The sequence below is a fragment of the Natrix helvetica genome, assembly GCF_964273705.1.
Source record: "Natrix helvetica genome assembly, chromosome: 1".
Taxonomy (NCBI): domain Eukaryota; kingdom Metazoa; phylum Chordata; class Lepidosauria; order Squamata; family Natricidae; genus Natrix; species Natrix helvetica.
In genome coordinates this window covers 57,680,832-57,707,128 of record NC_138548.1, presented here as the reverse complement: position 1 = coordinate 57,707,128, position 26,297 = coordinate 57,680,832, and the positions used below count along the sequence as shown (strand labels likewise).

The 26,297-nt window shown below is 34.2% G+C and overlaps 1 protein-coding gene across 4 annotated transcripts in view; it reads left to right on the top strand.

The window, feature by feature from the left end:
• The window catches only part of MIA2 (MIA SH3 domain ER export factor 2), a 141,918-nt gene that overhangs the window by 24,446 nt on the left and 91,175 nt on the right, over positions 1–26,297 (top strand). For 3 of the 4 annotated variants that reach the window (XR_014173850.1, XR_014173852.1, XM_081936070.1), the window contains 21 exons: positions 1,980–2,099; positions 4,457–4,478; positions 4,576–4,664; positions 6,912–6,983; positions 7,658–7,768; positions 7,941–8,012; positions 8,510–8,614; positions 9,015–9,137; positions 9,583–9,706; positions 10,180–10,226; positions 10,873–10,963; positions 13,864–14,002; positions 14,846–14,947; positions 15,814–15,874; positions 16,435–16,470; positions 17,451–17,518; positions 19,343–19,425; positions 19,774–19,902; positions 23,545–23,703; positions 24,582–24,713; positions 25,748–25,821. Coding sequence is in view for 1 of the 4 variants with exons in the window: in XM_081936070.1 (XP_081792196.1) it covers positions 1,980–2,099; positions 4,457–4,478; positions 4,576–4,664; positions 6,912–6,983; positions 7,658–7,768; positions 7,941–8,012; positions 8,510–8,614; positions 9,015–9,137; positions 9,583–9,706; positions 10,180–10,226; positions 10,873–10,963; positions 13,864–14,002; positions 14,846–14,947; positions 15,814–15,874; positions 16,435–16,470; positions 17,451–17,518; positions 19,343–19,425; positions 19,774–19,902; positions 23,545–23,703; positions 24,582–24,713; positions 25,748–25,821 (1,959 nt within the window). In the remaining 3 variants the exon portion in view is untranslated. The remainder of the gene's footprint in view (positions 1–1,979; positions 2,100–4,456; positions 4,479–4,575; positions 4,665–6,911; positions 6,984–7,657; positions 7,769–7,940; positions 8,013–8,509; positions 8,615–9,014; positions 9,138–9,582; positions 9,707–10,179; positions 10,227–10,872; positions 10,964–13,863; positions 14,003–14,845; positions 14,948–15,813; positions 15,875–16,434; positions 16,471–17,450; positions 17,519–19,342; positions 19,426–19,773; positions 19,903–23,544; positions 23,704–24,581; positions 24,714–25,747; positions 25,822–26,297) is intronic. The other variant, XR_014173851.1, reaches the window with a different exon arrangement.

Here is a 26,297-nt window from a genome sequence, read left to right as displayed (position 1 = left end):
GTCCAGGTTCAAGACCTTGTTATTTGAGATACCAGTTTTCTAACCAGCCACAGAAAGTGAGCAGACTGGTGGCGATGCTTCAGATCCTTTTAGTTGAAACAATATCATTTAGGTAGCGTGTTTTCTCTGTTGCAGTAGATACCCTCTGGAATGGCATCCTCCTGCTCCGTGGCTCCCACCCTATAGCTTTCTAGAGGCTGTTAAAACTGTGGCTGTGATCTCTGGCTTGGGCTAGCATGGATACCAAACTTTTGCTAGTTTTAGCTGCTCTGGGGTATGTTTAGCTGTTGCACTCTTCCAGATTAAATGTTTTTTTAAAATTGTAAGCCACCCAGAATCTTTTGGGACTTGGTCAGTTTCCAAGTCTCCAAATTGAATAAAGATTTGTCTTTCAGTGTACTGTATAGTATTGAGGTCACATGAGGTGAGGATTATAATTTGTTTGTCATAAAGTCTACTTCAGGAATTATTGTGTAACTAATAAAACATTAATTAGCTGTACCTTTAAAAATCAGGATTTGCACATGTGTACTCTGATTACCAGTATGTATATAAAACAAGGAAACCATACCTGTCACTTTTGTTGATGACTTGGGGCAGGATCTGAATGGAGACATAGGGTTCCTACTGGATTTGTTAGTGGGCTTCAGTACCATTAATTGCAGTATCCTTCTGGACTGCTTACAATAGTTGGGGAAAATATTTTGCAATAGCTCTACTCCTTCTGAGCAGGCATTTCAAACGGGGCGGAAGAAGAAGAAAGAGTTGAGGCCACTTCCCTTCTTGTTTTAAAAAGAAAAATCTTTTTAAAAATCTGCTGGGGGCAATCATCTGTCAGTTTGGGTTAAGGTGTCATCGGTTTACCATCACCCAGGGACAAGCAGCAGATGGATGGAAGTACTGACCGAGTGCTTAGAAATTGGTAACTGGAGGAGACACTCAGGCTAAAGTTGAATCTTAGCAAGGTGGATTTTCTGTTTGTATAGAAGTCCTCTGGCTCCAGATTAGTTATATCCATTATTCCATATGGACTGAACCTGTGAAGGTGCAGGTGTACACGTTGGAAGTTTTTCTGATCTCATAATACCTGCTAGATTAGCAGGTAGATGCTGTAGCCAGAACAGCCTTTGCCCAACTTCAGTACTGTACTGAAGTTAATTGTGAGTTGTTATTACAGTGGTACCACAATGTTATTTAACAGCCCTATGAGCAATGAGACCCCCAATGTAATATATTCTGATTAAATGCTGAATTCCACATATTGATTACAGTTATCAGCCAAATCCTTGGTTTCAGGCTCCTAGCAGAATTCTCCTTAGCATTATTTCATTATTCAGCAATTTTGCCCTTAGCACTGATTGAAGCACTGAAAATAGGCAAATTTATAATGTTAACTTTCTCTTTAGCTGTATTTCTCATTTCGTCTATAACATTTTCTGGGCATCATTTGTGACAAAAGGTGAAAGTGGACTAACAGCATAATCTGTTGCATGTTTAATTGGGTTAGTTTGATTTACTTGCTAAAGTTGTTTAGAATTGCAGTTTATGGCCATAGATCTTTTTGCACATTATCTGTAAGCTCCTTATAGATTTATATTGGAGTAAGGAAATATTAGGTTCACTTACTTTACTATATGATTGTTATTTGAGATATCATTTCTCAATTCATTAGTATTTATTTGACAGGATATATTCAACAAATTTGAAATATAGAGTTTCTGATAATAGTATAGTCATTTCCAGAAAATAAAGAAAAGTAAACACTACAATTCAGTTGATAAATAGTACTTGGTATTTATTTGTGCAATTGTCCTGATTAATGCAATGTAACTATTCCCTTTCCCCTTTTATGTTTATTATGCATTTTAAGTGGGGAACATTTTATTAAATGCTGTAATTATGAATTAATATGATCAAAATATGGAAATTGTGTTAACAATTGTTCTGTCAGGCTTTAACTTTGTTTTCCTTCTTTAAAGGTTGTCTCATCACTCCCTGAAAATATGAGACCTGGTCCCGATCTCTTTGGTTTTTCATGGGAAATTGTTATGGTTGCCATATTTACTGTATTACTGTTCTTATGCAGGATGTATAAGTCAGTAAGTATGCAGTGTGGCATTAAATTAGAATTCTGTAAAATCATTCTGCTAAGCATCTAGCTAGAACAGATTTTTATACCATGTTCCTATGCATGCTTATTTGCCAGGAGGTCAGTTTATGGATAGTTAAGTTTAAGACTTCAACCCTAAATTGCTACATAGAATCAGGAGGATGATCCTCTCTTCAATCAGAATATGTATTGAAATATTTAAAAAGAATAAAATTAAGCTCAATAAATTTTGAGAATTATTAGCAAATTTTATTTTCTTTGACTAAACTTCCTTTGGAATATTTAACACAGCATAATTTGACATTTTCAAATTAATTTTGTGATTTATAATTACTGTATCTAAGAACAGCACTTTGCAAAATGTAAATTATAATAAAGAATATAAACTCTTTCCCCTTCTTACTTAAACTAGCTTTTTGTAAAATCTCTGTCTTGTGAAATGATGATTATACAAGCTTTCCTTCCTTGTCCTATTTAAATATTTTGGTAATCATCCCATTGTAACCTAAAGCATTATACAAAATTTACTTTACTCTTTGCTTATACATTTTATAAATAATACAACTATGGACAAACTTTGCAACATTTCAGAATTATCTCCCTTTGGGAAATGCTTGTAATTTTAAGCCAGCTTGGTTTGATTTATTTTATTTGATTTCTATAACTGCCCACCTCAACAAGAAAATATCATAAAACATAAAAAGTGTTATAAATTAAGATAATTAGGCCAGGAGTCCCTGGGCCATAGCCCACTACCAGTTCTTGAGCTGTTTGGAACCGGGTCATGGAAGTGGCGGGTAAGTGTGTGTGCGCATCCCCAGTTGTGCAAGCAGCATGTGAGCGCATGTATGTGCGTGTGTGCCAGCTGCTTGTACAAATGGATCTGTGCACGCATCCACCTTTCATGCGGATCCATCCCTTCTCTTCCCCCTCCCTGTCAGTGCAAAGCCAGAAAGGTTGGGGAACTCTGAATTAGACAATACAAAATAAATATATATAGTATCAGGCCTGGGGACATAATCAAGTCTTCATGGCCTGGCCAAAAAACCCTGAAAACTACCACCTCCCCACAAAAGTGGAGATTGGACATTAGACAAAAGCTATCTAGATTGGTTGGATCAAGTGATGGCCTTTTCAGGAGAAGACACATCACTGCCTCCTTATGAACAAAGGAATCATTCCCTCCTTCAAAGAGTTATTAGTTAAGACCCAGACCCAATCACCTGTCCCCTCCCAGGCCATCTTAACCAACCAGAAGGGAAATTGATCTAATACAGAGTTGGCTGAACTAGCAGTCACAAGAGCCCTATCCACTTCCTCAAGTGCAGCAGCACCAAACTCACCTCAAATACACTTGCAAGACTTCATTCTTGTAGCCTCTACTTGCACTGCCTTAAAGTTCAACATAGAATGAATGCAAGCAACTTTATCTGCTAAGTACACAGCATATCCTCACAGCAACCCTGCAAGTATGTCCCAGTATTGTTCCCTTCAGGGAAGGACCTTGTCATCCAAAATAGAGCCCCTGGCAACTATCTGCAGATGCAATAGGGTCAAAGAAATAATCATGTTTCATACCTTTATCACACGAGATAGGTTCTAATAGTGGCTATACCCTATGTTTGATCATCTTCATTCCCCATCATTTGCCAGCAGTACTCTAGGAATTTTTATCCCACTTTAACTTCTTCACCTCCTCCATATACTATGAGGAATGGTGGAACTGTGGGAAAAGAGCAGTGGTGGGTTGCCAATTTTTTTAATACTGGTTTGGGCACGCTCCTTTGCACGCTCGTGATGCTTCTGCACATGCAGAGAAGTGTCTGGGCGGGTGTGCAGAGCCTCCCGCCGCCTCTACTACTGGTTCGCCCAATCCGGGCCGAACCGGGAGCAATACACCTCTGGAACAGAGGCTGCACAGGCACAGTCCAAGACAAGACAATGGCCACTCTTCTATTCTACTTGGGAGCAAAAGAGAAAAATTACATGTTTTCTTCTCTGATAAGTCTAGCTAACTTCACTTAAGGAATTTACTTTCAGTACTATTCACTTTGCTTAAGACCAAGGTTAAAAACCTTAGCTAATTGGGTGAATATGGTTAGCCTTAATCTTGTTGTATTTCACCCAATGTCTTATGATTGAAGAAAACATATTCTAGGAAAAACATATTATTCCATCCATTTTAGATTTCTTATCTAATTAGTATAAGGTTTATGTTATGCTTGCTACAAGACCAAAAATCTACTTTATTTTTTATTACACTACACTAATCCTAAGACTTAAATTGAAAATTGAGTTTTAATCTCATCTGATATTGTGAACTAACTAACTTTTATTTTTTTGCAGGTTCAAAGTAGACTTTATTTAGGTAAGTTAATTTATTTTCCATGGGTTAAGCCTTGTAGATGATGTTGGAGCTATTTTCTGTTAAAGATTATAATACTCAACTCTTCCTTTTTTTTTAGAAAGAGAGAAGCAGCTTGCCAATAAGATTGCTGAACTAATTGAAGAACAATGTAAATTAATGGATAAATTAAGTCTCCACAAAAAAGAGGTAATTTCAGTTATTTCACAGTTCAAATGTGAGCAAATAGGTATGGAAGGATAGGTAATCTATGGGTTTCACTATCAAGTTGTTAGCAAAATGGGCAAATATGATGATGTAAATTATGCTTTTTTCCCTAAAATAAGGATTGAGATGAAAACAACAGAATGATTTTGGCCTGGACCACATGGTGGTCGAGAGATTTAAGGATCAGAATTGGAATAACTTGCTTGTTCCCATTCTTTTAAATTTCCTCAAGCCCAGGGAAGAGTTTAAAAAGAGCCCTAAAGAATCTGTCACTCTTTTTGGTAACATCACTGTAAGGTCTCCTGCTCTAGTCAGAGGCAGTAATTTTTTACATCCAACTTAGTAGAGAAGTTGCTATCTCTGTGAATGGGATAACAAGTTATCCATATATTCCCATACACTTTTTTTTTCAGTGAGGCTTATTTCAGTGAGGCTTCTTCCTTGTTAGCATGTTTAAGCTCCAATGTGTATTTATTGGGAGTTAAGATTTCTTAAACACAGGAAGTCATACCTTAAGAAATTTGGAAATAGGGAATGATCCCTAGCAAAAGTCTTAACTTCCTCTAAAGAAACATTGTGCAGTAATTTCAATTAAGGCGTGCTAGATTTGAACATCCCTTTTAACAAAGAACAAGAATTTCAACTTTCTCAATTCATGGTTGTCACACTTATCCCAATTATTGTGTTTTTAGTTTAAATTAATATATTTTTATTCTATTCTCAGTACTGAATAGTTTCATTTTCAAACTTTCTGGGGAAACAGTATGATTTGACTCTTTACTTTAGGTCAGTTCTATGGTTCCATTGTATTAGCAAACCATTTCTAAGCTATGACAAAGGTGCTAAGTATCCATAGAGATTAACTTTTGACTTAAGAAAATGAAGTATTTACTTTCTTTTCCTTTTCCTTTTCCTAGTAATTAATGCTTCCCCGCTTTTTCTCTTTTATATAACCTCATTAGCGAGGATAGCCAGGACAGCAGTAAGAATGCTCTTTAGTAGATGTATTCTTCATTAACAAAAGTACTGAAATGGAGAACAATATGCTTGTAGCCAAATATAAAATGTGTAAGAATGTTTAATTCTCTCACAGCACATGAGTGATTACTCTGCCAAAAGGAATGAATGAGTTTTGCTGACCTCTAGAACCAAGATCTTAATGAATAGAAAATGTTAAGTCTCTTTTATTATTTCATCTTGCATTTGACAGGGTAAGGAATATAAGGAATTTAAGAGGGGCATTCACTCAGATTTTATCATCATAATTTCTAATTGTATCTTGTCTTGTATCAATACAATACAATACAATACAATAGTAGAGTTGGAAGGGACCTTGGAGGTCTTCTAGTCCAACCCCCTGCCTAGGCAGGAAACCCTATACCATTTCAGACAAATGGCTATCCAACATCTTCTTAAAGACTTCCAGTGTTAGGGCATTCACAACTTCTGGAGGCCAGCTGTTCCACTGATTAATTGTTCTAACTGTCAGGAAATTTCTCCTCAGTTCTAAGTTGCTTCTCTCCTTGATTAGTTTCCACCCATTGCTTCTTGTTCTACCCTCAGGTGCCTTGGAAAATAGTTTGACTCCCTCTTCTTTGTGGCAACCCCTGAGATATTGGAACACTGCTATCATGTCTCCCCTAGTCCTTCTTTCTCTTAAGTTAAACATACCCAGTTCCTGCAACCGTTCTTCATATGTTTTAGTCATATGTATCATTTTAATCATTGAAATCTGATGCATTTCTGACTCATTAAATCAAATACTTTCCTGTACATTTTACATCAGAAAGGCACATAAAACCAAAGTTGCCTTCAGAGATGATGTGGGAGGAGCAGTTTTGCTGAAGAATCTAAAAATAGTTAAATCTTTTATTTGAAATTTGGTTTTCATGCTACAATATTTCCCTAATATGCTATTCTTGAAAGAAAACCATGGCTTACAATTTTAATAAAGTTATTCAATATGTACAATGTCTTTTTAGTGGTTTGAAAATAATTAAAATAATTAAACTTGAAATGATAAACAGTTTAGACCAGTTTTTCTGAGAATTTATTACAAACTGATAGTTTTTGTGCTAAATATTTTTCATTTGTGCAATCTCAGATTGCTTTTGGATCAGTCTGTGTCATTAAAAAGAATTAAATTATTTTAAACCATTGGAATAAAATGAGAAGTGCTGCTGTTATTTCCTTCTTTGTTTCAAATTTAACATGATACTCTTGTTCTAGTATGCAGAGTTAGAAAACACTCTGAAAGATGGCAGCTTTCTACAGGAGTCAACCATTGCATCAAATATTAAGGTAAAATTGGAAGAGAGAGAACTATTGGTGGGGTATTCTGGTTTCTGGTTCAAATGTAGGTTTATTCAGCACTCCCTTAATATTTATTTGTGCTTACAACTAAGAAGTTGTGGGTGGAATTTCAATCCCACATAGTACAGTTAATGATAGTTTATAACATAAATATTTGCTAAATACTATGCTCATTATTAAACACCTCTTGCTTGAGCATCATAATCAAGTTAAGTTTTTGTTGTTTAAAGATAAAATCTAGAATGTTGAAAATTATAGCATTTCTAGCAAATAAGACTGAGGAAAAGATTTGAGCCATTTCAAAATAAATAAGGGAGCTTAAGCCATAATGTAAGGTGTTCAGGAAATGGATTATTAATATTCTCTAATATTAAAGGTCTAATTTACTATAGGTTCCTGAAATAGAATTACACTATAAATTAAGCAAGCTTGTACATAACTCAGGAGTCAACTTAGAATTTGATTAGATACTCTTGAATTAAGCTTTGTTACTTTTATGACCTATGTATACAGCTTGATAAATTTGTATTAGGTTATATTTTATTTATGGAGCTGCTCCAAATTTGTGATGATTAATTACAGCTAAAAGTTTTTAATAGCTATTGTGTTCTAGATCACATATACTTCTGAATGTCAGCATGTTTTAAAACTTGGTATTTTAGATAGAGTATGAAAAACTGAACGGTTCAAATTCAGCACTCAAGAATGAAATAGAACATTTAGAAAAAGAATTGAAAGAAGAGAAATCTAAACAATCAGAACAGGATGATTTGGTAAGTCTTCTATACAAAGCAAACTGAGGCAAAAAATATTACGATACAATTTGTCTATATCTTATAACTAATATTAAAAAAGTGGATATCTCATGGCACAGACATTTTGAGTTGGCAGTATTAATCACATTGAAGAAAGTTTTATGTAAAATAATGTTTAATGTTTTTGCAGATGGCTGAAATACACAAAAGAAAGACATCTTTAGAAAATGAAGCAAAATCTATCCAATTTCAAGTAGCTGAAGTAAGCCAGTATTTAACTTGATGTCTGTATGGGCAAGTGGGCATGCTTCAAAACAGTGTACTTGACAATGCTCTTTCTCTCTCTCTCTAAAAAGTGATGTGGCTGATTGAGGAGCCAGTAGCATCCTTAGAAATAAAGCTGGCTCTGGATGTTGATATCTAGCAACTTGTTAATTTCCTATTTAACTTAAAAGGGTTTTTTTTTTCACTCCATGCACACGCTAGTTTTTTTTTTCTTTTTCTCTCTTTTTTCGTTTCTGTTATAATTTTGCACCAGTGAGGCTAAAACCAATTTCGTTGTATTTAAGTACAATGACAATAAAGATTATACTTATACTTAATGTAAAAGATCAGACAGGAAAGCTGAGCTTGACTGTCAATAAGATATGTATTCTACATATAAGTAAGATCCTTATTGATTTAAGGAAGGTGCTACAAAAAGTTAAATAAATGAATAAATTGATTCATGCAGCTTAATGTGATCTCCATATCATTTAGGCCAAAACCACACTAAAAGTATATGAAATTAACAGAGAGAGATTGAAGACATCATTGCAAGATGCAATAGAGGAAAACAGACATCTTCATGAAAGTGAAAAACAAGTATGTACTTTCCACTGACTCTATACATACTTAGACTTTTATTCTTTAAACTGTTAAATATTGTAAGAAAAAGAAGAAATTCGTCCAAAGGAAATAGGTTTCATAGAGGTTCTGCTTTTATAAGTAATTAAAATTGGAGACTTTGCTTTTTAGCAGATACATTTATTCAATACTGATGAAAAAAGCCCATTGTAAAGCCATTTAAAATCTATCTGGTGGATTACTGGGCCAGTTGAAAGTGGAAAGAAGATCATGTGTAGAAAACGGAGTGAGGGAGAAAAGGGCAACATCATGTCTCTTAAGCTCCTAACTCAGCTTTTACTATTCAGTTTGTTTTTTGTTTGATTTGTATCATATTTTTTTGATATAATATAGTGATTTTGCAAATTTCCCTCTCTAGTTATTACAAGAAGCTGAAGGTTGGAATGAACGATTTAATGAACTAAATGAGCAGATAAAAATGTATGAATCATCTCAAGCAAATCTAGAGGAAGCTCTTAAAGATAAAGAAAGTCAAGTCAAGGTACACATATTTCTATTTTTTTAGCATTGAGAGGTCTAGCAAAGAAAATTATAGAGATTGTTTTCAGAAAACATGTTCACCAGATTTTAAGGTAAATGCAAGAGACTCAGAAATCAAATAAACCACTGCTAGTTAGAGATTTGTGATGCCTAATAAGGAGAAAATACTTTCATGCTTTGGCTTCTGTTTTAAAATCTTCATTGAATGGAAATTGAAATTTGTCTCCCATCGTGTAAATTCATTTTTGCTAAAGTTTACAGGGTGCTGCCTGACTTGCTATAGTAGTGCCTAAAACTTTTTTTCTCTCTTGGAAGAAGTTGTCAAATGAAGATTTACAATACTCATAAAAGTTTGGTTTGAGCATGAAACTTATTACCTTGATATTTGTTTAATATAGAGTCCAAGATTCATTCATTCCCTCTATTTATTCTAAAATACTACTTAGTCTCTGACAGACTGCCTCCTAAGGATGAAAGACTGGAGCTGTGCCACAGGAGAGCATGATTCTATGGGTGACAACCACAAGGATAATGATATAAAGAATGAAACAGAAAATGAGCAGCACCTGGGTAAAAATATTTTCTGATTTCAGATAGGAAACCATTGTCATTATAAATTTTGTCTTCAAAAAAAGTAAATTATAAGGCATGTTTGTAGAGAATAGCCTATTTCATTTAAGGCAAAATGTTTTTTTCTAAAAGCTTTATATTAGTATATTTTGGATTTCTCAGGGCTACACGATTTTAAGATCAGAATAGTTTTTCTCAACATCATCCTTTGAAATAAGATTAAAAGCAACAGTAAAAATAAGTCTTTGGATGTCCTGTCTTCTCACACATACCCCAACTCCTTGAGAACTGAGAAATTCTGTTGCTTCTCAGAAGCTTAATAAATAAATCCTTGCTAACTCCCGCATTCCTGTTTAAAAGCACATTATTAAGGGAAAGAACAAAAAGAATATTTGTAGTGCTAGTGTTATTTTAATAAATCCAAGACTATTTCTCTGCGTTTTACTTTTGCCTCTCAATTTCTTTATAACCAGATGTTCCAGAAAAAGAAACAGTAAAGAAGCTAATTTATGCTGCGAAGGTAATTTGATAATACTGTGAAATTTTAATTATTTTAAAATCTGTAAAGATTAGCACGTAAAAAAAGCCATTTGGACCATGAGAAAATATTTTATACATCAGGATGTTAATGAAATAAACATTTAAGCAATTTTAAGAAGTTACTTAAACTTTATGAATTGATTCCAGAATTACAGAAGCTATTTGCTAAAGAAATTGACAACCAGTTAATCTCCAGTTAGGAGAGGAACTAAGAAGAAAATTTCTCTCATTCAAGGTCCTTGAAAAGATGTTCTTAAGACTTGGGAATTTCCATTACAACTAGAAAGGGCACTATAACTGTAGGCTACCTAATATTGTAGAATTTCCCAACTTCTAAGACCACCTTTTAAAGAACCTTTGGGAGGAATTATAATTGTCAACATTGCCCTCCATTCTCCTTCAGCAAGAATATCGCATGAATAGAGCTGTGGATTCAGGCTAATTTTTAAATAGTATATTTAGAAACAAAACTATATATTGATCACATTTCATTGAAGAATGTTCCCTGCACTTGTAAATGACAGTACAGAAAGAAAATAAGCTGGAATTAATATGTTCTAGAGTTGCAAATGTATTCTTTTCTAGCAGTAATGATCTTACCTAGTTTATCTTTCTTCATTGTATAGCTAAATGCTCATTTAATATCTGCTGAAACAGAAAGGAATCAAATATATTCAAAGTTAGGTGATGAAAAGAAAGCAAAAGAGGAACTTGCAGGTACAGTAATCACATTTTTTTTCATAGATTTTCAAATCAGGAAAGCAAGCTGTATATGCTATTTTTAAAATGAAGGTTTTGGAAAGTGATACTTTAAAAATAATAATTAAATTCTTTGTTATTTTCTCCTTTCCTAAATCTGCTTATGCATGCACTGAGTACTATATTTTTTGGAGTATAAGATGCATCTTTTTCCCCAAAAAAAGAGGCTGAAAATCTAGGTGCATTTTATACATTGAATACAGTATTTTTGACCTCCCAAAACGCTGCCTCGCGCATCCCATTTTTCTCAAAAATGGACGTGCAGTGGGTTTGGGAGGGCTGGAGGCTCCTGGAGGCTGGAGAGGGCAAAAACGAGTGAAAAGGGTCCTGTTTTTCACAAAAATGGACGTGTTTTTGCCCTCCCAAGCCCTCAGGAGCACTCTGCAGGCCTCCCAAACTCTCTGCATGCCCTGTTTTTCACAAAAAGCGGGGCGTGCAGAGGGTTTGGGAGGCATGCAGAGGGTTTGGGAGGCATGCAGAGTATTCCTGGTGACTGGGAAGGGCAAAAACTTTAAAAAAAATTATACCTCTTCAAAATCTTGGTGTGTCTTATACTCCGGTGCGTCTTATAGTCTGAAAAATATGGTAAATTGCAGATGAAAAGTAAGTCCCTTTGTATGACTGGACATGTTGGACATAGCTTTTAATAATAGCAGTTTTATTTAGAAAATTAGGTATCTTTTAAATTAGAGTTATTCTCTGAGGTAAGATATTTTAAACAATTTCTCAGTTCTCATAAGATGAAAGAATCTAAATTTTAATGATTTTTTAAAAACACTATCCCACACAGATTATTTAAAAAAGTGTTGTCATCTGCTCTAACTTTACTGATTTTTTTTCCAGGTTGTTGTCTGGTTTTTCTTTCCTTTTTCCTTTTCTTGGAGGGTCATCTCCAAAATCTTAATGGTAACTTCAGAATTGATAAAAATGGAATCATGAATATCATTTTATTTTTTTTATGGGAGTGAAGCTAATAAAAGACAGCCTAAAACATTAAAGCAGAAAAAATAGTTTTTTTCCTGTTTGCTCTCCTTTTAAAATCAATAAACTGTTGAATCTTCTTACAAATAGAATATCAACCAGAGCAGAGGAAAACAATTTTTTTAATGGCTTTTGCCTTTACAGACTGATGAACAGTGACTAGCAGTGAATGCTTTAGAGCTATGACCTACAGTATGACCTGAACTTCCATCTAAATCATCTTAATAGATAAAGCACTTCTCACTAACAATACAAAAGAGCATTCTGTGCTGTGTTTTTATTGAACACATTGAACCCGCATTATACAATACAATAGCAGAGTTGGAAGGGATCTTGGAGGTCTTCTAGTCCAACCCCCTGCCTAGGCAGGAAACCCTATACCATTTCAGACAAATGGCTATCCAACATCTTCTTAAAGACTTCCAGTGTTAGGGCATTCACAACTTCTGGAGGCAAGCTGTTCCACTGATTAATTGTTCTAACTGTCAGGAAGTTTCTCCTCAGTTCTAAGTTGCTTCTCTCCTTGATTAGTTTCCACCCATTGCTTCTTCTTCTACCCTCAGGTGCCTTGGAAAATAGTTTGACTCCCTCTTCTTTGTGGCAACCCCTGAGATATTGGAACACTGCTATCATGTCTCCCCTAGTCCTTCTTTTCATTAAACTAGACATACCCAGTTCCTGCAACCGTTCTTCATATGTTTTAGTCTCCAGTCCCCTAATCATCTTTGTTACTCTTCACTGCACTCTTTCTAGAGTCTCCACATCTTTTCTACATCGTGGTGACCAGAACTGAATGCAGTATTCCAAGTGTGGCCTTACCAAGGCATTATAAAGTGGTATTAACACTTCACGTGATCTTGATTCTATCCCTCTGTTTATGTAGTCTAGAACTGTGTTGGCTTTTTTGGCAGCTGCTGCAAACTGCTGGCTCATATTTAAATGGACTCCAAGATCCCTTTCACAGTTACTACTGTTGAGCAAGGTACCACCTATACTGTACCTGTGCATTTCGTTTTTCTTGCCTAAATGTAAAACCTTATTCTTTTCACCATTGAATTTCATTTTATTAGATAATGCCCAATGTTCAAGGTTGTCAAGATCCTTCTGTATCTTAAACCTGTCTTCTGGAGTGTTGGCTATTCCTGCCAGCTTGGTGTCATCTACAAATTTGATGAGTTCCCCATTTATTCCCTCATCCAAATCATTGATGAAGATATTGAAGAGTACTGGGCCTAAAACAGAGCCTTGGGGTACTCCACTGCATACTTCCCTCCATGTAGATGCAGTTCCATTGAGGACTACACGTTGAGTGCAGTTGGTTAGCCAGTTATGAATCCATTTGGTGGTGATGCTGTCTAACCCACATTCTTCTACTTTATCTAGTAATCTGTCTTTGTTGGAAAAAGAATATGAAAGCTTAGATGTAATCATTGGTGGTACACCTTTAATAGCAATAGCTCTTCCATCAGACATTTTCTATGACTGTTTGATCAATTCTGCACATTTGAACATTAATATGTCACTGATTAACAGCTCTGTTTCCTGTTTTAAACTGATGTGTCCCCCCATGTAAACCAACAGTAAAACTCAATCCTCAGATACGTGTGGATGTAATTTTTTTTTGCAGTTTTGTAGTAGTACAAGTCATTTTTCATCTATTAATACTAATATCAAGTTATTATATTAAGACTAATATTTAGGAGAGTTTCTTTGAAAAGCTATAGCAGTATGCACCATATCGTGGAATAACAATAAAGCAGAATAAAATATTCCTGATCAAACTAAACCACTTGTTTTCAGAACAAGCACATTAAATTTCTGAGTTGCAGTTTTATGGTTCCAATATTTGCTTATTTGTATTTATTTCTTTATGACAGAACGGATTGGAAGACTACAAAAAGAACATGGTGTTTTGCAGTCAGAAAATATAGAGGTTAAAAATGAAATTCAAAAGCTTCAGCAAAAGCTTCAAGTCATGACAGAGCTGTACCAAGAAAATGAAATGAATCTTCACAGGTATTACTGGCAGTGGATTTATTTGTTAATAAATCACTCATTGATTTGTTACGGAATGTTATTTCTCTGTAATTGAATGTTTTTAATTTGTAGCACAATATATAACCTAAATCTGCCAAATTATTTTACTAGTTTACTTTCTTGTGCCAATATTGAAAAGATTGATATTATTAAATCTACAAGTGTTTTACAGTTACTCTAAATCCTACAGGTTACCTTAAAGGAAGTATTTTTACAGTATTTACTTATTAGGTTTTTTGATTTATTGGGAATCATTTTAGAATACCAAGTACTTATTTTGAGACCAGTATGATCAATCAATGTCATACAAAGAACTGAATTTTGCTTTTGAATTCTTTTAAAAGGCCTACTGAATGTTATTTCACTGTGTAGTCTGAATATATATAAAGAGTTTAGATACAGAAATTGGATACTTTTTATGGCTGATTCTGCCAACCCCTTAAAGAACATAGAGACACCAAATAGTGAAAGTTTCAGAGTCACTCCCTATCATCATTTTGTTTATACACATGAACACACCACATGCAACAAGATTCTGCATTAAAACTTTTCAGAGTAAAATCATGCATGATTCAAAGACTCTGTCCAAGTTCTTTTATTGCTCAATTCTATATTTTTATTTGGAAATCCCCCATTTCTATAACGTAAATTCTATAATAAGTGCAGGTTATTCACAGTTTTTATAATAGTCATCTATTATTAGAATTGCACAATACAACAGAATTACCTTGCAAGTTTTTGAAAATAATTTTTGTGAAAGTGGCTTTCATATGAAAAGTAAAAAAAATAGTTAAGACTAATGTAATATTTACTTTTTAAAAGGAAATTAACTGTAGAAGAAAAAGAACGTTTACAGAAAGAAGAAAAACTTTCCAAAGTTGATGAGAAAATTAATTATGCTGCTGAAGAACTGAGTACTTATCGGTAATTTCACCAAGTATTATATTAAACAATTCCAAATTTTTGAAAAATAAATAGAGATCAATTGGAAGAGTACCAATCTAGCATTGTACTTGAGATATTTCTAGTAGTGTTTTATGTCAGAGGAAAGAAGCATTGGCCCACAGATCTATGACACAACATTAAACAGCTATGTTTGCTTTCAAAGATGCCCTTGCAAATGGAAAGGGAGGCTTACTCATGCAAGGAGAATTCCCATCTGCATGTTGTGTATGTTGTCCGCAGGTTATGCATATTGTAGTTATTTATGGTACATTCCCCACTAGTCTGGAGGACCATGGAATGCTAAAGCACAGCTGGGAAAGATGCAAGAGACTGCAATCAGAAGAGAGCCAGAAAAACCCTGTTGGGTAATAAGAGTTCAACCTTTGTTAGATTTAATTCAGAACCTCTCTAGAAGAAGACAAAGGATTTAGATAGTTGATGGTTACTAAGAATCACTTAGACAAATTATTTATTATCCCTTTTTTAAATCACAAATACTAGCATGCTTATTTATTTTCAGCAGATGAGATAATTCTGCTAAAATTCATTTTTTCCATTTGATCATAAATAGGAGCACGTCACTCAAAGTAACTTCAGTTAAAAATAATTCCATTCACAACGTGTCCTGTCACTTTTAGGTACAACTGAGTTTTACAAGCAAAGAAATTGTAACAGGGAGGTTCTGATACGTTTGGTAAATAGAGAATCTGATTGATCTCCTTTTTCAATTGTCTTGCCAACTTCATCTGGTTTTTTAAAAATAAAACCAATTTACTTACTTCTAAATTATTTAGTAAAGTTTTGCAACAATAATAACATTTACTCCTTGTAATAATATTTTATAGGCAACGGGTAAAAGATCTTGAAGAAGAACTAGAAAGAACTGTTTGTTCTTATGAGAAACAAGTATGTATTTTCTTAATTTTTAGAAAATTAGAAAATGTTCTATTTTTTTTAACCTCATATAACATGGCTTAAGTTCATTGGCCTCTTTGAGGGGAAAAAAGTAGTTTTAAATTACTTTTCAGTGCTATTCTGAATTATTTCAATTGGAATTTTTTTTATTCATATCCTTCCTTTCATTCAGGAGCTTATATCCATGTAATCCTATTTAAAACTTCACAATATAATTTTTTGTTTAACTAAAGCTCTTATGTAACTACAACAGAGAAACTAAAGCTGAATCTCAAATGTACATGAAAGCAAACTGATATGACTTCTATTGAATCCTTTCAGTAAAATTTGTTGCCTGGTAAATATACATAGAAATGTGGCTTTAATTGTTTTTGGTTTAACAGCAGAGCTTTGTTGAAGCAACATCTTATTGTAGCTTTACCGCTTATATTCTATACTATAAAGTACATTAAAATGTTGTGTTCCATATTTGATTTCTGTTAAAAAGAGCATATAAAATGTCGCTCAGTTTGATTTTACTTCTAAATTAATGTATACTTTTGTTTTAACAGATTAACTCACATGAGAAAAAAGCTCATGATAATTGGGTAAGTTAAAGCACTGTTTTACTGTCCATTTGAAAAAAAATTACAGCATTAGTGTAGGATGTTTTCGTCTGTTAGATCTTTTTTCTCAAAGACATATGATTGCTCTTTGGGGCTATAGATGTTTCAAAATGGCCCTGTTTCTTTACATTTTATGTTAAAACTTATTTTATTTATCAGATTTATAAACTGCCAATCTACCTCACCAAGGTAGATAATGGTTTTTTTTAAAAAATTCTTAATGTTTGGCTGTACTTTTGTAAAAAAAAAAAAAAAGGCTTAACCATATTTCCTATAGCACATCAGAAGGAAAGCTCTAAAGATAGAGTAAAAGATAGTCACCAAAGCTTTCAAAAGTTTTCAGTACAGAATGCCACCCATACAGTTGAACATATATCTTCCTGGATTTAAAAATAAATAAATCAGAAGTGCAATCTTAAAATCATTTTCAGTTTGTGGAGGCTACATACATTCTATTCTGAATTATGACTTTCAGAATTTATTTTCTTTAAATACCAATAGTCCCTACTATTCTCCTTACTATTGTAATAGATTAAGGATTTGCTAAAATGGCAATTCTTTCCAAAACCAAATGTATATGTAAGTGCTAAACTGTTATTTAGCAGTGCCCAGGATGGAGTTAGTACAATGATATGAAGATTGTTGCACTGATCCAGACATATAAAATAATAATATCTAAATATAAGTACCCATGATAATATCTGTGTATGCCAATTGCCTTACTTAATGCAGGAGGTCCATGAAGATGAATGGATAAATTCTTAAAAGTAATTAACAATGAAGATGCAGCAAACTATTTGATTCACACCTAATGCTAAAAGTATTTAGGCATTTAGAATGCATTGGTACCTATAAAGCTTTAGAATGTGGGCTTTTCTGGATTTTCTGGCTTATAATTTCAAAAATTATAGCACATTGATTTATTTAGACATGATATTCTGATATTTGCAATATATTTGAAGTTGACAGCCCGGGCAGCTGAAAGACAACTGAATGACATGAGAAAGGAAAATTTACACAGAAGACAAGAGTAAGTATAAAGATGTTCATGTTTAAAGGTTTTGGCATTAGTTCTAAACATATGTTATGTTAGATTACAGTTAGAGTACTGTTTTCTCCCTAGCGTTATCCTTTTTATAACAGTAATTTTATTAAACATTACAATTAAAGGATAGCAATTGAAACAAATATAAAAGGAAAGAATAGAAAGTGCAGAAAGAAAAAAATAGAAAAATAGAAAAGAAAGAGAAAATAACAGTACAGTTAAGAAAAATAATAATATATAAAGAAATTCTTTCTTCATCACAAGTATAAATAATTTTCATAATTTATCAACTCTTAAAACATCAAATGATCTTTTCCTTCATATCTCAACACTTATTTATAAATAAATCCTGAAAGCCTTTTGTTCAGTCCTGATCAACCAAAGGAAGACCTCCTAAAGAGTCAATATATGGTTAGATCCATATATGAATGTGTTTTTGAGCAAGGGGGTGATTCTGTGATAGTCCATCACATCCTAAAGAAATCATTCCTGGATCTAATAGTTCTAGATAATCATCACCCAGTCTTCAACCTTCTATTTTTAGAGAAATACTGTAGATACTGTAGTGAGCGTGATGCATCTGTCCTGGCCCTGGATGATCTCTTAGTGGCTTGATTTTATCAGTCATGGTATCTTCCTGGACAGTTTCAGATTTGATAAAAAGGCCATGATGTTACACTTGACATTGGTAGGGGAGGACTATAGGCCTAGTCCCTGCTTTGTAGTTGTACTCGGAGTTTTTCCCTCTCTACCACTATTTGACACTTACATAAAGCCACTGAATGAAGTCATCAATTTGAACAGAGTTAAGTATCATCAATATGCCGATAATGTAAAGCTTTGTATCTGTACTTGGGTCTAACCAAGTGAAGCTGTCAAGGTTTGTTCCTCATGCCTGGAGGATGAAGTGATGTGAATGGGAAAGCACAGGTTTTGTTTACACCCAAACAACTCAGAATGATTGTGAGATTTAGGGCTCTCTCCCTTTCTGAAAACTGACCATCTTTAGTTCTGTATGGAGTTGCACTCCTCGAGAAAGATCATCTGTGCATTTTGGAGGGTGCCTTGACTTAATGGGAATAGATGCAGTGGGCCTTTGCACAAATTCATATTGTATGCTAGTTGTACTTGATTCTTGATCAGGAAGTCCTGCTCACAGTCCACTCATGCTTTGATCACATCACACTTGGATTATTGCAGTTTGGTCTACATCAGGCTGCTCTTGTGGACCATCCAGAAAGTGGAATTAATCAGTAATGTAATCTTGTGTAGCCAGGACCATGATCATGTAACAACACTACTACATGAGCTAAATTGGTTTCCTGTAGGCTTCTGGGTACAGTTCATGGGCATCCTTAAGATCACTTCATAGAACAGTGTTATTTAATGGCACTTCCACTGTCATGATTTCCTACCTTTCAGAACAGCATGTTCTATGATATTTGGATGGCTCTGGTCTTCTGTAAGTCTTTAAAATGTATTTTCCCTTTTCTTTCCCCGTCCTCCCAAAAATATTGGGTTAGTACAATGAATGAGCCTGCTGGAAAATGGATTTGAGATTTTGAATATGTTGAGTGCTTCTGTTTGTGCTGTTTTATAGTATGTTCTATTGTTTAGTTTTTAGTCCTAAATTAGCCACTCAAAATCATTTTGAAGTTGGGAAGCCACCCAAATCTTATGTATGTATAAATCATTGAATCAGCCAATGACTGTAATCTATCTGATGAACTGAGTTATCCTTTGGAGTAGAAAAACTAAATGGTCGAAGCAATCATATGGAAGATGATAGATTTTTGTTCTTTTCTTTAGTTTGACAGAAATAGAATTTAAACACCACCTTTTGACAAAAGATCCTTATGCTTATGATGATACAGCCACAGCATTTGGCAGAGGTATGACATTTTATTTAATTTCCAGTGTACTTTAAAGAACTAAATTTCTTAATTTTTGAATAAATGTACCAAACTACAAATTCAAGTGTAATTAACATTTTAATTTCATTGAATTACAATACCTAACACCCCCCCATCCCCGGTGATTCTTAAATAAAACCTGCATACTACTTTAAATGATTAGCAAAAACTGAGCTGTGTGATTGCAGGGCAAATGAGAAAAGTCAATCAGTTGACTTTATTATGTTCCAATTTAAACTTCAAATCTGAGCTGATAAATAATTGTTGTTCTATACATCCATTAACATTAACTTTGTGAATTTTAGTATTTTGTTTTAACTGTTCCAGAGCAGTCCCCATATGGACCCTCACCAATGGGCAGACCTTCGTCTGAAACAAGAGCTTTTCTTTCCCCCCCAACCTTATTGGAGGGTCCATTAAGACTTTCACCTGTGCTTCCAGGTGGAGGAGGAAGAGGTACACTTCTTAAATTTGAAAACTTAATGATTCTGGATTCTCTCTCCTCTTAGTCTATCCCTCCTTTCTTGGTAATAGTTCTGTAAAATCAACTTTAAAAATCCTTTTCAGCTAAATTTGTATTATCTATATAAATGGTCTTTAACATGGAGCTGAGAACAGTAATTCCATATATCCAATACAATATGTATTACATATTTTTATGGAAAACCTGCAGACAGAAGGCTCCTGTTCATGAAAGCACTTTTTTTACACTCTGAAACTTTTTGTAGATCTTTGATCTACCATTACCTATGAAGCCATTTGCATAAAGATTAGTTTTGAAATTAATTTACTTTTAAAAAGTCCTAAACCAATACTGCTTATTAAATTATTAAAAACTGGACCAAATGGTAGTTTTTAAAACTAAAATAAATGAGGTGAAAGGAAAAGCAGGTCATATTATCCTTACGTTACAATAAAAATACTGTGTGGGTTTTTCCATCTTAGATGGTTGATTGTGGCCTAAAGTTGACTTTAAAACTATTATACTTTATTCCAAAACTGCTGGCATAAGACAGTCTGGAATAGACAAGTATAATGAAGTAGGTAAGACATCAACACTATGCCATGGTTTGAGAATCAGAATAAGATAAACTGTTTACCTGCTTTTGGACTACAATTAATTAAAAATGAAAAGGTTAATAAGGTTGAATATTATTTCAGTCTCTTTTTCCTACCTCTTCAAAGTACTTATTTCTCATTTATTCTTCTAAAATAAGAAAAAAACTCTTTTAACCTCTTTAAAAAATGTGATGGGTTTCTTGGAGGAGGTTGGGTTTGGGATGGAATTGGTCTCTGAGAGCAATGTTCGTTTAGAAATACATAGTGATTAGGTTGATGAAAAGACTTCCTTCCTTTGCTTTGTAAGACGAATCTTAATATAATGTGAATTTTGTTTCAGGATGATGGTAGTGGTTTTCTAAGCAGCAGCCTGACATGACTAAACAATTGCATGCCTATGGCAAAGAGAATACTAAGGAAATTTGCAACTTTTGCAGACAGGACAAGACACAATAGTTTTATTTTAGATTGGAGATTTGGAAGAAGTGTAAGCACAGGCGTCACCTCCCTTTATCTTACTTGCACTCTCCTACTGCATGTTGATACAAGTTCTTATACATTTCCTGTTCATACTTAAGTTTAAGGTCAATAGAACAATACGGACATAGGCAATTGTAGAAGCAGTGGCAGAGAAAAACACCCGAGTGAATTTTAATGATCAAAAGTTTGAGTGTTTAACAGCAATTAAGAACCATTCCAGATTCAAAGCTTCACAGTATTTTAGAGTTCTAGGCAGTTAACAAAAGTCTTAAGGAATATAAACAGACAGACTTTCAACAATGCATGTTTGTGGTGAGATAAAAGTTTTTATCTGAGAGCCAGCTTGGTGTAGTGGTTAAGGCATCATTTCCGCTAGACATTTCTGCTAGAAACTATGTTCTAGTCCCAATTTAGATACAAAGCTCTCTGGGTGACCTTGGACGAGTCATTTTTTCTCTAGCCCTAAGGAGGCAAAAGCAAACCACTTCTGAAAAACCTTGCCAAGAAAACTGAAGTGACTTATTTAGGCAATCTCAAAGAACTGGTCACTATTGATGAAAGAAAAGAAAAAAGGCAGTCTTACTTGAGCTCTGTTGAAAGTCTGAAACTTTTCTGTGATGAGGGAAAGATCCTGAGGATGCATTACAATAACAGAGGGAAAGGGAGGAGGAAAAAGTAAAGGAAAAGAAGGAAGAAAATATAAAGTAAACAGTAAAGTAAAATGAGTTGTCCTTTTCTAAAATCCAAGATAACCCTGAGTAAAACAGACAAATTAGAAAAGTCTTCACTTCTTAGAGCTGCAGTGACATTGTGTAACAGAAAAGATACAGGAAGATAACATTTCCGTAATAATATTGAAACCAAATAATAGTAAAAGGTTTGTTAGAACCATTTAAAGACTGCCTTGCAGTTAAAAGTACACAATATATGAAATGTACATCGCTGCATTTTAAAAAAACATTTTCTCTGGCTAGTGTACACTGGCCCAATCCTTATCAGAATGTGTGTGGAAGTGGAAACACGTACCTCTTTTTTTTAATTATATGAGGAGTTCTTTAAAGTTTAATGCCCATAACATATGTGAATTTTCTAATTACAGAGATTTTACTGCTTTAGATTATTGGGCCAGTGGGTGTTTGCAGTGGATATAGAAAGTGGCATGTACCGCAAAAGAAACACCCGACAGACTTTACCCATAGATCCATATAGGCCCAGAAGCAGCAAAGCCAGTTCTAAGATATTGACGCGAAACCCAGCATAGTAAAATTTCTTTTTCCTTACCTGAGCTACCCAGTGTCCACTGTCCACCAATCCAGATTAAGCATTTTATTTTGGGAAAAGACTGTACCTTTCGAAAGTCTTCAGTGTCTGACCTTGGACTCGCCGGGATTTTCTGAAGCTACAAATGGCTCATGTAAATTCCTTTTCTCCCTCCCAGCTTCCCACACATTCCAATCATATCCATGTCCCCCTCCCTTACTTTTTTTGCAAAGTTGCCAGTGAAAGAAGCGCCTTGAGAGTTTACACAACCGTTAAATTGCCAGGTTTTTGAAATGTAAAAAACATATCAGACTCAGATAAATCAGTTCAGAATTTTTCCACCTTTAACATATAAATTGTACAATTCAATTGAAAATCAAACTGAATTTTTTAGAGAGAGAAAAAAAAACAAATAAAAGTGTACAATAATGTGGTTGCATATTGCATATTGCACACCCTTAAACTAATACTTTGTGGAAGCACCTTTTGAATTTCAGTCTTTTGGGGTGAGAGCCTATCGGCATTGGCACACCTTGCCTTTGGAATCTTTGCCCACTGTACCTGTCAAATTGAGAGGGCATCTCCTATGCACAGCCCTCTTCAAGGCACCCCACAGATTTTCAGTTGGATTCAGGTTTAAAGGGCAACTGAGTAAATGTCAGAAAAATCCTACCAAAACAGCTGAACTTTATATGGGTTTGATCAGTCACTTTAATTGATGGCAGGTGTGTACTGACTACTATTTACCATCAGTTTGAATGTGATTGGTTAATTCTAAATATAATCACATCTCTACTTACAAGACGGTATACTTAGGAAACCATGCTATTGTACTTTTTATTATTTCCCCCCTAAAAGAGTTCTGTTTGTTTTTCAATTGAACTATAGAGCTTATATGTTGTATTAAAGGTTGAAAAAATTCTGAAGTGATTTATCTTGGTCTGATATTTTTACATCATAAAAACCTGGCAATTTAACTAGATTTTCTATATCCACTGTACGTCTCGGAGAATCAGTATTCAAGCTGCATGATACAAATTTTACATAAACACATTATGAGCCAGCTTAAATACCGCAAACACGTTATGTTTTGTTATCCTATTTGTAACTTCAGTGAGATTTTACTTGTGTATATTGGTCAAATTTAACTTTTCACCTAAACTTGATAAATGAATAATTTTTATGATAAATGTGGGACAATTTACATGATTTGAAATGGACATTGTTTTAGTATTTACAGGTTTAGCTAAGACTATTAGATATTGAACTAATTGGATCCATGGTAATTTTTTTGATTAGGTTCAAGAGGACTGGGGAATCCTGGCATAATTGAAGTTGGTAATGAAAGAGGAGAGCTGAACACTAGTAGGTTATCTGATCCACACAGGCCACCTTCTGACACTGGATCTTTGTCACCTCCATGGGATAGAGATCACAGAGTAATCCTCCCTCACCCTGGTAAGAAAACACGATCTGCCATTCTTTGCTAAATGCAGGAATGAAACTATATTGAAATATTACTGAGATCTACTTTGAAATGGATCTTTGATTTGGGTTCAGTGGAAGAATATGTATAAATCATTTTAAGGTGGCGTGCTCTAAACACTGATTTTTCCTCAGAATTAATATTTATTGATTTACATCCCACTTTATTAATTTTATAAATAAGTCAAAGTAGAGAACATACCTAATGCATCCCTTTCATACAGAATTAGCTGATTTGAACATTTTAAGGGGTATCTTTTTGGTTCATTTAATCCAAAACCTATATGACTAGAACCCTAGAACCATTACCAGATTACATATTTCTGAAAATATATAAACTACATTCATAGTACTGATATTCATCTAGTCCATTTTTTTAAAAAAAAGGATGTACCAGGAATTCCTTAAACTAGTATAGTTGAATCATTTTTCTAGTATATGTTACAGATTAATTCTCCAGAAAAGATAAGTTTCCGAGAGAAATCCAAAATTGAAATGGAGAGGAATTTCCTGACCATGAGAGTTATTAAACAGTCTGCTTACTGGAGTCACTGGGGCTCCATTAAAAGACCACCTAAAACAATAACTCGATAGCAATTTTTTGAGATGGCATTAGTAAGTGGTACGGATTAAAGGACCTCCACTTTCTCTTTCAATCTTAAGATTTTATAATTCTATATTAAATAAGTAATACGTATTGGATTTCCATTAACATTTTCTGGAAGCATGAGCCTCTTATCCATTATAGTTTAACTTGTAAGTACTGTTGTATAAGGAATGCGAAATAAAATAAACTCGAGGCATTGTTCAGGAATTCTTCTGAAAAAGCTTTATTTTTTATTAAACAATAGGTCACCTGTATAATGAGCAATCTCTTCCTCCTCGAAGACCAGAAAGATTTTATCCCAATCCTGTAAACTCTGGAAGGCTTTCAGGACCAGCTGAACTAAGAAGTTATAACATGCATTCCGTTGATAAAACAGGTTGGAATTGTAGTTTTTAAATACTTGAATTTAAAAGTAATTCTTTAGAACCTAGACAAATGCACATTTTGAGGCTTTAGTTTTTCTTAGTAAGATATGTTAGTAAGACATCTAGGAATATTAGTAATACTGTAGGTGTGGTATGGGTTCTGTGCCCTCTGTAGTACAGCTCTGTTTCCGATTTCTCACATAGAAGGCAGCAGTGCTGGAACTTAGGAAACAAGTGAATCTACTTTAACGGCTCATCAGATGTGGAAAATAGCTGTGTTGTGAGAATAGGAAATAATGTATGCAACAAATCTTCCTCCCATGCTGCCCCATAACAGCCTTTTCAGCAACTTTGACTGTTCCCTCAGGCTGAGTATGTTGCATGGAGACGCATAGGACTTTGCATGAAATCAGACAGAAGAACATGAATAGGATTGAGGTTGGGGGGAAGTTTACTTATAAAGGAAATACGGAAAAACCAAATCTGTTTTTAAAACAAATACAGTCCAATACACTCAATCTATTTATCTATTTAATAATTTTAATTGTTTAATTTTATAGTTATTTATATGATGTATTTCCGATATGGACTGTACACCGCCCTGAGTCCCTTGCGGGTCTATAAGCGCTCAGTAAATAAATAAATAAATAAATAAATACACTCAATTTGACGCTAAATATATTTTAAGACATTTAATCCAACACTAGTAAACATTATTCGGACTTGAAAGCATGATAAATGATTTCATTTTCTGTAGCTAGCATATTTAAGCAGAATTCTTGATTCTTGCACACTAGTCACGCAAATGTGAAAAGGGAAAGTCTTAAATGTTCTGTGCAGGAATGTTAACATTTATTTGTATCTACTGCATATGGGGTGGTTCATATTTTTGAATGCGGAGCATTCATGTTTCTCATTTCGCATTTGTGCTTAAATGTGTGAAAACATTGCATTTGACCTTGTATCTTGTTTCTATAGCCACCTGGAAGAAATATGTTTGAGTTGGCTTAAGGTTAAAATGTGTATTCCTTTCCTTCACATTCAGATGGACCATCATCTGAAAATAACTCGAGAATGGGCCTGAGTGGAGATGAATTAAGAGATCGTTCAAATGACAGTGTAAGTAAAACACAGAAAAACTGAGAAAAAAAATTAAAATTGAAAATTGCAGTGCTGGAACTAATTTTGTATAATGCATTTATCTTTATTTATACGAATGCTTCCATATTCTGACACTGAATAAATGTTAGTTCAAGCAGTGCTTCTATAACTGAATGATTTTATAACTGAAAAAGCAAAAGCAAAGAAAGAACATGAGGTAAAATAGTTCTTTGGTGATGATCGAACTGCATTTCCTATAGAGAAAAGGGCTTAGATTTCATCCTCATTTGGTAGTTGTACTCTCAGAAGAGAAAAGGCAATTTTTGCTATTTCTCCCTCTCTTTTGAATCAAGGAAAACTGTTCTTGATTGAGGGTACAGATGCAGGCATGACTTAGGGGGCCTGGAGGAGAAGGTGGCTGAATAAAAATCCCACCCTCCACTTAACCCAGAAGCTTTCACTGCAATCTCGTTTGTGATCCACTCCATTGTATC